The 13,596-nt window shown below is 44.2% G+C and overlaps 1 protein-coding gene across 3 annotated transcripts in view; it reads left to right on the top strand.

Moving 5' to 3' along the window:
• Positions 1 to 13,104, top strand: part of FAF1 (Fas associated factor 1) — a 294,589-nt gene extending 281,485 nt beyond the window's left edge. For all 3 annotated transcript variants that reach the window (XM_036447942.2, XM_036447943.2, XM_036447941.2), the window contains one exon: positions 12,856 to 13,104. In XM_036447942.2, the coding sequence (XP_036303835.1) occupies positions 12,856 to 12,939 (84 nt within the window). In that variant the 3' untranslated portion in view covers positions 12,940 to 13,104. The remainder of the gene's footprint in view (positions 1 to 12,855) is intronic.
• Positions 13,105 to 13,596: the final 492 nt, after the last annotated feature.

The following is a 13,596-nucleotide window of genomic DNA, read 5'->3' as shown; positions in this document are numbered from 1 at the left end:
AAATTTTTAACAAACCGTTATCAGTCTCATGTTGATGTCTCCAGTGGGCATTCTCAGAGGGATGTGTCCTGGTGGGAAGGGGACTACGGTGAGAGCCAGGCACCCTGGGGAAGAATTTTTATTCTTCCAGCCATTTGTTGTGTTATTTCATGCAGGGTACATACTTTCCTGGGTCTTATTTTCCTCTTCTGAAATATGAAGAGATTAAAGTGAGTGCTTTCTGAATCCTCCCTCAGCTCCGATACTATGTGATTCTATGATTAAATGACCTGAATAGAGAAAATCCTTGCCCTACTGACAACTCTCTTCTGAACGCTGGAACAAAACCATTGGCTTCCTGGTCCTTCTGGCTTTATTTAATATCGTCTTCTCCTACTCCTTTTATATGAAAATGTCTCTGCCCCAGGCAGTTTATGGAGACTTAAGCTTTATTTACTGTAGCTGGAGGCTCCTATAAGCCGGGGCTTTGACAATATTTCACATTTATTTATCTGAGCCAGAGCTTAGGATCAGGTGGCAGCTAAGTCACTTAAGGTTATTCAAATGCATTGAAAATGTTGCTTAATAATTCAGAACCAGTTTTCTCTGTTTAGAGTATTAAGATTTTTTAAAGCCTTCTAATTAGCCAATTCCAACAGCAGTTTAGGGGAAAATCTGTCCCTTCTGAAAGGGCTACTGATGCAAGCTGACTGTCATTCCCCATGTCTGTGCTGCAGGACTGGCTAAGGCAAGGGCCAGAGAGAGCCCAGAGCTGGGGGACCTGCTAATAGTGGCAGGTTCGGCCTGTTTTAGGGGTGAGGCTGGGGAGAGAGGCCTAAGGACACAGCTCCTCTCCACTCCCTTCCTTTGACTTGGTGGAGGGTCTAGCAAGGAGTGGGGAGCCTCCACTCAGTCACTCAGTAGGTCATCTTCCAGCAGATATCTATTGAATTCACACTTTTTTCCAGCAATGGACTGGTCTCTGGGGATAGAGATAGCCAGTGAGACCTCATCATAGGCCCTCAGAATTCAACCTGAGAGACAAGTTGCACAATAACCTGAGAGGCATAACAGACGGGTAACTCCGTGTGAACCTGTAGCTGACCTTTGAATGAGATCCTCCAGAAATGGGTTGCCTTGCTGGTCAAAGTACAGGAGTGCTGGTGAAGCAGAGGACATTGCCAGTGCCTACACTGCAGTCAAACACTGACCTTGAATCTGCCAGCAGACCTTGGCAGCCACCTTGTCGGAGGATCCTAAGGTGAAACAGAGGCATTAGTGCAGCAAATGTGAATTGACCACATTTAGGGCAGTGAGGCAGAGGCCACGATGAATGTACATAGCGCCCGTTGTTCCAGGAGCCCCTGGCCCACTGAGTGGGAGAAGATACCACTTACGATTACTTCTCTGACACAAGGAACAGGAGAAAGAGTTTAATTTAGGCTCTGTCACTTCGGCTTGGTTTTGTGGATGAAGTAGTATCTGAGCCTTGAGGATATATAAATTTTCAACAGAGGATGAAGGACAGTCCAGTAGGGGAAACAACAAAAGCAAGGTTTGGTGAGAAAAGCATCAGGCATATTTAGGGAATAGCAAATGGCTCTAATTGGCTGGAGCATAAGGTCTGTGAGGGGATAGTATTTAGAGAAAGAATGTAGGAACCCTTTATGACCAAAAAGAAAAAGAAAAAAGAATGTAGGGACCAAGCCATGATGACCCTTTCAAAAAGTTTAGGCCCAGGTAGAACTTATAGGACATGTATTTTTCAATATAAAATAGAATAAACACAAATCTTGCCACTTAACTTCTAAAATGTTAATAAAGGCTTGCTCTGTATTTTTCAATGTTCAATAATGACCAAACATTCTCTGGTCTGATTTATTCAATAGGCATTAATAGAGAGTACATAATGCACCGGGTTCTTTACTAGAAATGTAGAAGCAGGAAACATAGTTTTTGTCTTTAAATTGCTCGAAAGTGACTTGTCCAAGATCACACAGGTAGTCCAAAGAGGAATGGTAAGTTTAGGGCCGAGTTTGCAGTCTCTCAGAGCGTGTGTGTTCCCTTCTCTCCTCTCCTCTGAGCCCTGCCCCTGTGTGGACACAGGGATCAAACTGATAGAAAATGAACACACAGAAAGTCTGGCCACATAAAGCACGTATCTACAGCCACCTCAAGTACCACTTCCTTAACAACTTCTCTCCTGAGTACTTTTGTTTCTCGTGGCACTTTTTCTTAAATCCAAGGGAGAGTTTGGAAGTTCCCGGTATGAGTTTGGTATTGTACAGGTGCCTGCTGGACAAGCCTTCAAAGAAAACACCTGCTCTGTTCATGATTCTTGCCTTCCACTTTCATAAGCTTTTGGGCAGATGAGATGTAATATGAAAATAGCTCAGAGAGAGCCTTGGTAACACTTAAGATATTGAACATGCTGCATCTGGTAACTAGAAAATTTAATGATCTCCTGCTGTTTTGGTAATTGGATAAGTAAATACATCAGAATAAATCACACCGTCAAGTCTTTTGTGTGCCGTTAGGGACTCAGCTCTTTTAACTCCTGTTCAAAGCTCCAGCTCCTGAGCAGTGTTTGCGTGCAGAGCTATGCAGGCACCCGCTCGGTGGCCCTGCTTGGATATTAAAATGCATTCAAAATGCTCACTTCCTCCCTAGCCACTCTGCCGGGAGAGCACCACGAGCATGCCGCTCCAGGTCTCTCTGAAGCCTGGGGGTTTACGTTTAATAAGACATGCAAGCCCTTCATTATCTATCTCCAAACTGTCTTTTCAGCCTTATCGTCCATTGTGGGTGTGCTGTGAGCCTTGCCAGAAACACACCCATTCACAAATTGGGAAAACGAGGCCAAAGCAAAAGGGGCCTCTCCCCTAAACCATTTAAGAATTTTAAGTAGGAGAGAGACACGATCAGATATTTTGTTCAACTCTCAAGTGTCAGTGTGGAAGGGACCCAGAGAGAAATGGTCTATTAGAGCCTATGAGTCGCTGGGTAATGTCCTCCGCAGCTTACAGATGAGAAATTTGGGTCTTTTGGAGATTAATGGCCTGCTCAAGAGCATGCATGCAGAACAGGGATTCGGAATCCACCAGTGCTCTTTCTTTTTTTTTCTTTTCTTTTTTTTTTCTTTTTCTTTTTCCCAGTGTTCTTTCTTACTGCCTCCTAGTCAGGACATAACCCTTGCCTAGTGATGAAGCTCTGGGCAGACAATTCCCAGGGTTTCTCAGATGTTTAAGCTGAGGTAGCAGTTCCGCACCTAACCAGCTAACAGGTTTCTCTCCAAACATAGTGGCTAGTGCGTGGCCCAGTCTTCTGTCAGAGGCGTCCTGGGAACCTTTTATACAGAGCCTGGCAGCCGTCCATGATATCTGCCTCTGAGGTGAGGCGTGACCCCTAAATCAGTGCTTCCCTGCCTTTTTTAAATCACTGCACACGCAGAAAATGTTGTGTGCCTCACTGGGATGCCCGTACTAGGCTGTTCAGGGTGAGAGCCGCCCCAGCCCTGAGGTTCTGGCTGCCCTGACCGGTGGAGGCCAGCATGTTGCCACACTGTGTAATCCTCATTCACAAAGTGCCGACCATATGCCCTATTTATTGGGCTTCCAGGGACGGTGAGCTCCAAAGCAGGACTTTGTTTTATTTACTTGAAATAGTTTCTTCCAGAGCCCAGGAGGGACTACTCTTGGGAACTGGCTTCCCAGGATGAGGAGACATGCCTGTTTTCATTCTTTATATGTTCACTCTGCAGCAGGCATGTCAAACTCAAAGGTTAACATGGGCCAAATAAGCAAGGTATAAGTTTATGTGAGCCACAAAAAAACAAAAGCTTCAATTTTCATAGAAATGCAGATTTATTTCGATAGAGACATGCTGAATACAAAGGGCTGAAATAAATGCGTAATCGTTAACATAAAATAATAGGACATTCTTAAACATTAACTTACCAAACACTGAATAACTGCACAAATTAATAAGCATAACACAAATAAACCTATTTTTTCTTACTCTCCAAACGCGAAATATTTCCTCTTGTGCACACCAAACAAGTCAGTCCAAGACTAATGATGTGGCAATCGGCTGCTAAACGATTCGCTGCTAGTATTAATGGAAAGAGATGGTGCATCGGCGCAAAAGGGACATGAATGTAACACAATTATAGCAATCAGTCATTAGTGAGCATTAAGTTAGTTATTAATTAATGCATAACGATATAGTAAAACTTAAGTTACAAAATTTTTATTAAAACATTTCGTACAGCCGGGACCGGTTTGGCTCAATGGATAGGGTGTCGGCTTGGGGACTGAAGGGTCCCGGATTCGATTCCGGTCAAGGGCATGTACCTTGGTTGCGGGCATATCCCCAGTGGGGGGTGTGCAGGAGGCAGCTGATCGATGACTCTCTCTCATCGATGTTTCTAGCTTTCTATCTCTCTCCCTTCCTCTCTGTATAAAATCAATAAAATATATTTTTTTAAAAAAACACAAAAAACACATTTCTTACATACCGTTACATTGGTTGGGCCACAAAAACATTCATTGTGGGCCTGCCGCGAGTTTGAATGCTTGTTCTAAAGACTTGGATCTCTTCCTGTTTCCAGACTAAAGAGACTTTTCCCTTCCCACCCCACCCTACCCTCTTGTTAGAAGCCCCTCTATTCCCTCTGGACCTTCTCCATTAACATTGCAGTTTAATAGCAGAGTGACCAGAGTCCCCATCACTGATACCAGTGCAAGAAGAAGGTCACATTTTTTATTTAGTGTTTAGGGTCTCCCTAACTGTGTGCCAAATGTGAGGCCATTTGGCACTAGTAACACTTTAGAATTGGTATCTTCATTAAACAGTCTATCTGAAGTCACAGCTGAGAATGAAGACTCCAGATTTGGTCCCAGATCTGCCATGAATGCTCAGAAACCTTGGGTAAATTTTTTCCACTGACAGCTCTTCTGTCCCCTTCTGTTGCAGAGATGACCTCTAAAGACCCCTCCAGTTCTAACACTCACTAGAACTGTGATAACTGTTGAGTGAAATATGCCCACATGCCTCAGGTAGTAATATATTTTATTATGGGAAGATGTGTAACAGTTACATGAAGGAGATCATCCTTTCAATCAGGAGACTGAGAATAAATAGGCCAGTGTATGACTACAATGCTAAAATTATTTAGTATGATGATTAAGAACACTTTGGAGCACTGGCTGGGTAACTCAATTGATCAGAGCATTATCCTGACATGCCAAAGTTGCAGGTTCGATCCCTGATCAGGGCATATATAAGAAAACCAATAAATGCATAAATAAGTGGAATAACAAATTTCTTCCTCTCTCTCTCTCTCTCTCTCTCTCTCTCTCTCTCTCTCTCTCTCTCTCTCTCTCTCTCTCTCTGTCCTTCCCTCCCTTCTTCCCTCCCTCTCTTCCTCCCTCTCACTCCTGCCCCCCCCCCCTTTTCTCAAATCAATAAATAAAAAAGAACACTTTGGAGCCAGACCTAGTTTTAAATCCTTGCTCTGTCACATCCTGCCTGTGCAACCTGAGACAGGTTATATAAACTTCCTGAGCTTTTATTCCTTATTTTTAAAGTAGAGGTAGTAGTGCCTCCCTCATACGATTGTGTAGTGCTTATAAAGCACTTAGAACAGTTAGCACCTAGTACGCGCCAATGAATGTTAACTGTTACCATTATTATAATGTGATAAAAAAAAGAAAGAAAGAAAAACAGATAGGGCAGCCTATTAGATATAATTTTCATCCCTTCGTCGCCTTAGTCTTCCTTGTTCTTTCTTTAACTTTTCATTCATTTCTGCCTTCTTCCCACCTGAAAACAAAGTCATGGGGGGGAAATGTCCTGTGGGTACCCTGTGCTTTGCAGTCCCAGAAGCCCACTCAACCTCACTCTCTAGAACCCCAGTTATTCTACACAGTTTAGCAATGGAGCATCGTCACCGTTCTAGGAAGCCCTCACCCCAGTGCCACTTTCCTCCTGTGATCCGATGAGACGTTGATCCAGAAACTACACAGGAAGCTGGGATGGGAATAGCCATAGAGTAGTCCCATAGTGGACCCTTCCAAACCAGAAGTTCCTTTGGGGGTTGCATGACTGCCTTCAGCAAATGTAGAGGAGAATTTGCTAGGAGCCACAGCTGCCATTGTGGGTGATGACAATGATGACCATGATGATGGTGGTGATGACTAGTAATCCCTTATGTTTACAAAGGACTTTACAGTTACAAAAGCCTTTCACACCCTGATCAGCACATGACTAGCAGTTCAACTCTGAAATTCTCCCTCTGATACCTTGTGGTTGTAACTTCCCTCTTCAGGGATTCCCACTTCATCAAAAGGTGTTTACAGAAAATGGGCAATTAGCAATTAGGACCAAGGTGACAGTAACAAAGGATAACCTATGGGGAACAACAGAGTCCATATCATAACCAGGTCAGGAGCCCCAGCACAGCTGCAGAGTGCCTGCTTTCCTTATGCCGAGAGAAAGCCAGCCAGTCATTAACTGCCCCCGTTTGGAAGTAGAGTCAGAGGCGAAGGGAAATGCTGGAATACAGGCTGGAAGCTCTCGAACCTGGGTGCAAATCCTGACCTCTTCTTTCCTAGCTATGTAATCTTGGGCAAGTCCCTTAATTTTTTGTCTCAGAGAATTCATCTAGGTATAACATGGGAATAATAGAGGAGTAATTATCTCAGAGAAGTGTTGTGACCATTTAATTAGACACTAAATATAGAACAGGAAGTACAGTGCTTGGCACTTATAAAATGTGAAATGGTAACTTTTTTGGTCGTATGACATTAACAGTTATTTTTTAAACTTGTGATATTTAATATGCATGTTTTTCTAATGAAGTACTAACAGAATAGTTTACCATAAGGTACCAGAAAGATTAGTTCCCTCAAGTTCACGTTAACTGCTAATTTTGAACAAAACCAAAAGCAGATAAGCTTCAGTTCACTGTAGTCTGGGAATTTGCCCAGGTAGCCTTTGTGCTGCCTCATAGAATAGACGGAGCTCAGGACTTGAAGTGAAAAGACCTGAGTTCAGATGGGAAATTCACCAATTTCTACTTGTATGACCATATGTAAGTAATGTTCTGATTTGAGCTTTGTTGTTTTCATTGTAAAAATGACGATAAATCAGTCCAATCTCCTCAGATAGCTCTGAAGTTTAGGTACTATATGGGAAAGTGCTTTAAAGGCTGTAAAATAGTAGTCATAATGTACACATTCTTCAGAAAAAGATTATTAGCACATTCATTTTGGGTTTAAAGAAGCATCTCTTTAAGAATAAGCTTTGTGCCGAAACCGGTTTGGCTCAGTGGATAGAGCGTCAGCCTGCGGACTGAAAGGTCCCGGGTTCGATTCCGGTCAAGGGCATGTACCTTGGTTGCGGGCACATCCTCAATGTGGGGCGTGCAGGAGGCAGCTGGTTGATGATTCTCTCTCATCGATGTTTCTAGCTCTCTATCTCTCTCCCTTCCTCTCTGTAAAAAATCAATAAAATGTATTTTTTTAAAAATAAAGAATAAGCTTTGTTATAGATTTATGTTACATGGGAAATGTATTTTTGAATTTACTTTTGTCCTTACTGGGGGTCTCATCTTCTAATCAGGACCAAACGGACTTTGAGAAAAATAGAGCTGTAGCCGTTGTATCCGATTACATCAAATTATAATTGTTCAGTCCTTGCTTAGAACTTTGTGGGACTTGGGGTTTTCAGGGTCATTAAATAATATATTTTCACTTTAACTAGTTCAAGACTGATTGAAAAATAAACATAGGACTTGGGTAGGGAATAAAAACAATATTTCTGTTACTGAGAAGGTTGATCATAGATTGTGGCTTGGGATCTGTAGCCAAGGGACTGGCTGATACATTCTTTGCCCCTCAATTAGAGACTTGCCCATGCAATCCTTGGCACAGCTGGCACTGCAGGCCTTATCTACTTTAGGAGGGCAGCTTGGCTCCAGAAAGGGTTTGGACAAATGTGCAATGACATATATCTATCATATAGCATCATAGAGAGTGTTTTCACTGCCCTAAAGATCCTCTGTGCTCTGCCTATTCATCGACCCCCTCCCAAAAAATAATCCCTAACAATTAGTGAAGTTTTCTTTGCTATTCCCCTAGTTTTACCTAGTCCAAAATACCAAAAAGTTAGAATCATATATTAATAGTATGTAGCCCTTTTAGATTGGCTTTCTTCACTTAGCAATATGCATTTAAGATTCCTCCATGTCTTTTCATGGCTTCATAGCTAATTTCTTTTAGCACATCTTGCTGCTTTCAGGTTTTGGCAGTCTGAGTAAAAGTGCTATAAGCATCTGAGTGCAGATTTTTGTGTTTTTTTGTGAACGTTCATTTTCAGCTCTTTAGGGTAAATAACAAGGAGTATGATTACTGGATTGTCTAATAAAAATATGGTGTGTGTGTTTTTTTTAAGAAACCAACAAACTCTCTCCCAAAGTAGCTATGCCATTTTGCATTCCCAGCAGCAATGAATGAGAGTCCATGTTGCTCCATATCCTTGCCAGCATTTGTCTGTGTTCTGGTTTTCGGCCATTCTTATAGGTGTGTAGTGGTAGCTCAGTTTTAATTTGCATTTCCCAGTGGTAGATGATATGGAGCATCTTTCCATGCTTATTTTCCATTTGTATATCTTCTTGGATGAAGTGTCTTTCAGGTTTTTGGCCCACTTTGTAATTCGGTTGTTTTCTTATTGAGTTTTAAGAGCTCTTTATATTTTTTGGATAATATTTCTGTATCAGATGTACCTTTTGCAAATATTTTACCATAGTACATTGACAGTGTCTCCTTCTCTTGATCGTGTCTTTGCAGAGCAGAAATTTTTAATTTTAATGAAGTTTAGTTTATCAGTTATTTATTTTATGAATTGTGTCTTTGGTGTATCAAAAGTCATTTAGATTTTTTTCTATATTCTAGGATTTTTATAGTTTTGTGTTTTACATTTTGAGGTAATTTTTGTAACCGGTGTAAAGACTGCATATATAATAGATACACTTATTTGCATGTGAATATTCAGTTATTTCAGCATCATTTCTTGAATCTAGCATTTTTTCTAAATGTGAAGATATTAGATCCAGACTTTCCTTTATTCAAATTCAAACTGAGAGCATTTCCTACCCCGGCAACTGTGGTTCGATTGGCTGGAGCACCCTCCCATGTATCAGGAGGTCTTGAGTTCAATTCCTGGTCGAGGCACACATGGGGACAACCCAATTGATGTTTCTCTTTCTCTCTCTCTCTTTCTCTCTCTCTCTCTCTCCCCACTTCCCTCCCCCCCATCAATCCTCCCTCCTTCTCTAAAATTAATTAAAAGTAATTAAAAAATAAATAAAAGCATTTCCTTAGCAAAATTAAATAAAAAGGATTGATAATACCTACCCTACATGAGTATGAATTAATGGTTATGTAAACATCTTGCAAACTATACAGTATTATGCGTATATCAGACACCCCGTTGCACGAAGAGATTCGTGCAATAGGCCTTCCTAACTTGGCTTCCAGGACCGGTTTTTCTCCAGCACCTGGGACCCAGGCCTTTGCTCTTGCCAGAGTCTGCCACCTTTGTCTTTGCTGCAGCCAGAGTGCCGCTCCTGTAGATCCCTTCACCCCCTGCCCTCCCTCTCATAGCAGGTGTCCTGCCCACCCAGTCACTCCACCTGGAGCAGCTGGATAGCCGCCATCTTTCTCCTTCTAATTTGCATATTTCTTCCTGATTGGCTGGTGGGTGTAGCAGAGTGATGGTTAATTTGCATGTTTCTCTTTTATTAGTGTAGATTAGGGGTGTCGAACTCAATCAGAGAAGGGGCCAAAATCTAAAATCCAGCCTAAATTGCGGGCCGAATGGTTTACTGAACAGTCATAAACTGTCATTGTGATGGAAACGCAGCGGAGTGCAGTGATGACAGCGCGGTGCGGGCCACATTGCAAGGCCTGGCGGGACGGATTTGGCCCGCGGGCCTTGTGTTTGACACATGTGGTGTAGATTATTGCTACTGTTATTTTTAGTATTACTCAGCTCTTGGCCTCAAGTAGCTCTGCCCTGCTAGAGGTCCCTCTTGGCATGCTCCATCTCTTCTTGAATGGGCCCAGAGCACGGTAGTGTGGTTTCACAGCATGGCCACTGTTGTGTTGGAATGAAGCATGGTACCCTACACCCCACAGTCTCTTTGTCCACACCAGTCAAGTGAGAATGGAAACGGAGACTATCCTGTTCACTTTGAAACGCTTGTCTGAAATGACCTTTAGAAAAAAGAAATTGCTTATGATTTTGGGTGCTAGATCACACAGCCCCAGCACAACCATGTCTGCTGTGAAGCAGTCCATTGTGGCCCTGCCCCACCGCAGCCGAAAAAGGCGGTCTCCAGGTATTGAGGCATCGCCCTCTCAAGGAAAAGGGAGCACTTCTGCTGGACTCTGGATAGAAACAAGAAAGGCGGCCAGGTGCAGGCTGAGCTCCAGGAAGTTTTGGAGGAAAAGCTCCAACACTGAGGTCAGACAGACCAGGTCCTTTACCCAGGGCAGCACTCCCAACTAGTGATGGCTGCCACACAGTGAGCACTTCCTGGCTCGGGCACTGTGCCAACCCCAACATTATTCCAGCCAGCTGTCACAACAGCCTATAAAGGAGAAACCAATTATTCCCATCCTACAGGTGAGAAAACTGAGACTCTCTGTGTAACTTCTTCAAGGTCATATTAGGTAGTAAGTGACAGCTGGGATTTGAATCTAAGTCTGCCTCGCTCTTTTTAACCATTGTGCACTATGGACGTACCCTTACTGGCCTTAAACAAGCGCCAACCCTCCTGAGCCTTAATTTTGTCATTTTCACCTACGCCACATAGTTGGTCTAGGGCTTGAATGGAATGACATATTTACAGTGTCTGTTATGTAGTAGATGTTCAAGAAATTTTAGTTTCCCTCCTTATGTCCCAGCTTTCCCACTAAAGTGACAGGAAAAATCACTAACTTTTTCTGGACACAGTTTTCTCATGTAGAAACTGGGTGTGTTTTCTTAACCTCTGACCTTGCATGTTGACAACCCAGGCAGGGTTCTGCTTGGGCCCGAGACTCCAGCCTCCCAGCCTCTTTTGCTCTGCAGCGGATCTTTCTGGCAGCATGCACTGCTCTGGCACAGTTATGATTATGGTTTCTCCCAGCAAACATTATATTTACAAACCACAAATAACAACATAGAAGGTGCCGGAAGAGCTCTGGCATGTTAATTAAGAACAATAGCGGAAGCAGCTGGGCAGAAAATGCCAGCGAGTCGGAAGCAGCGGCAGCACAGCTCTGCTTGTTGACAGAAGCCAGCACGGTGTTGTACATTAATTGGGGAAGTGGGTAAACATTTGCCAGCAGCTTGCCCCCAGTGCATTGGAAGACGGACAGCAGGCTGGGCCCTCCCCACCACCTTGCCTGCCCGTGGGCCCAGAGTCCCAGAGATACCGGCAGAGCAGCTTTGCTCTAGGCTCCTTATAAGCAGAGAGGATACTAGAAGATGTGTCTCCTTAATGACCCTCCTGGGCATACCAGTTTCCTGCTGGATACAGTGGAAGATAGTGTTCCTCTTTCAGCTCACCAGCCGGCCTATGACCCTCAGCCTCCAGGACCCCCTCCCAGTGGCTAGGAGAAAACGGCGGAGCCATCTTATTAGGTGTGGCTCGAGTTGAGTAAAAAACAAGATTGCCTGCCTGGGGTGCTGCAGTCTCTGCCCACAGGCCCAGAGCCCCTGTGTCTGACAGCACACTGCCCAGCCTCTCATCACGCACAGGACGGACGCAGGTAAAGCCGCCCAGCTACCTGTATTCATCCTCACAGGTGCTCACACACACCGCAGCCGTCACTGAGACCGGCTCTGGGCCAGACACTGCTAATATATATATTTTTTTCCATTTAATCCTCACATCAGTCTTGCACAATTGATACTAACTCCAAAGCCACAAAGCTAATAGCCAAAACAGCTGCGATTTATACCAGAATCTTTCTGACTCAAAACCTATTGTCTTTTACTAAACCAGTATTTCTCAGCATTTTAACATTTGTGATCCCTTTCGTTAAGCAGGAAATTTTTGTTTTCCTCTCATTCTCCCATTCAGAAAACGTCCACCGCCCCATCCCTGTCCCCATCCTAGGAGCTCAGGAGCCTAACTTAGGATCCCTGTGTGATTAGCATGTCCCAACTGAGCCGAGAGGATTTTGTCCAGCTCTATTCTCTATGGTTCACATTATAAAGTAATGTTTTTTATGTTCTGTAACATAGTCATGTTATGACATTGACTTATTTTTTCACACACACACACACACACACACACACACAACAGGGAGGTTGTGATATGCCTCCCTAAGCAGCCTCTCCTTGCAGGGGAGATACTCCTCTCTGGGCACGGCGGAGTGGTGTCTGTAGTTCATTGTAGGTACGGTCAGCAGCCAGATGAGCCCCAAAGGCTTAGCTCCTTCCCAGTGCAGAAAAGGCCTCCCTGCTGTTCGGAGTTAACCAGGGAGAGGGCCCAGGAGTGCCATCAGGCGTTTAACCAGATCCTTTCCTCAGGGCCGCCTGCTCTGTGGCCACGCTGAGCTGTGCATGGAGGCAGGGAGCCTGCACCTGCCCGGGGAGAGGTCCGGTCCCCCTCCCTAAGCCCTAGCTTCCTCGATTATAAACTAGGAAGAACAATACAGGGCTGTTTTGAGGATCAAATAAGAGTAGAGTTATACAAATGCTCGTGTCAGTACATAGCAGGCTCAAAATCAGTGTGCATGCAGGACCTGAGTGCCATGTGGAGAAAACAGTGCTTTTCCAGTCTTTTGAATGTATGCTTTTTTTTTTTTTTTTTCTTTTTAGATAACCCAGCTGGACCCAAACAAATCATTGTTGGAGGTAAAGTTGTTCCCTCAAGAAACCCTTTTTCTTGAAGCGAAAGAGTAAACACGCCCAGCGGTGGAACCAGCCGTTCCTTGACTTGCCCGAGGCCTGCGTCAAGAGAAGGGCTCTTGGCCAACCCACCTACACGCTCGTCTCATTGAATTCAGTGTCACACTCTGCCTCTTGCAAGATTGCTGGAAAAAAGTAATAATAAACATAGCTACTTAACATCCCCTCCACGAGTATGTGTTCCCAACCCGGAGTTACAGCCCTGCTGCCCCCTCCCCCCTCCGCCCTGCCCGGCCAGCGACAAGGCGCTGTCCCAGTGTGCGTGCCCACCGAGCAGGACCGATGCCTCCCCAGTGCCCTCTGCCCCCGGTGTCCACACAGTCCTGTCTGTCCTGGGACGCCAGGCCGATGTGTGTCGGATCTGTCTCATTGAGCCAAGGCTCTCACACACACCTCTGCCTTTTTATTTTCATAACTGGATTCCTACTTTGTCTCCTGATGTTAAGAGGCAAGGGGAGGAAATCGGTGGAACGTCTCGGCCTGGAGATAAAACAGTATTGCAGGGGAAAACGCATATCATTTTTGATGGTACTTTCTGACCTCTTTTACTAAGATGTAAGGATGTGTTTGAGGAATTTGCAAGGTATTTATTTACTGCTGCTGCCTCGGGTCTCCAGATTCCGTTTGGAGGTATTCGTTGTCCCCCTGCAG

The sequence above is a fragment of the Pipistrellus kuhlii genome, unplaced genomic scaffold (assembly GCF_014108245.1).
Source record: "Pipistrellus kuhlii isolate mPipKuh1 unplaced genomic scaffold, mPipKuh1.p scaffold_m20_p_2, whole genome shotgun sequence".
NCBI lineage: Eukaryota > Metazoa > Chordata > Mammalia > Chiroptera > Vespertilionidae > Pipistrellus > Pipistrellus kuhlii.
This window is presented reverse-complemented; position numbering and strand designations above follow the sequence as displayed.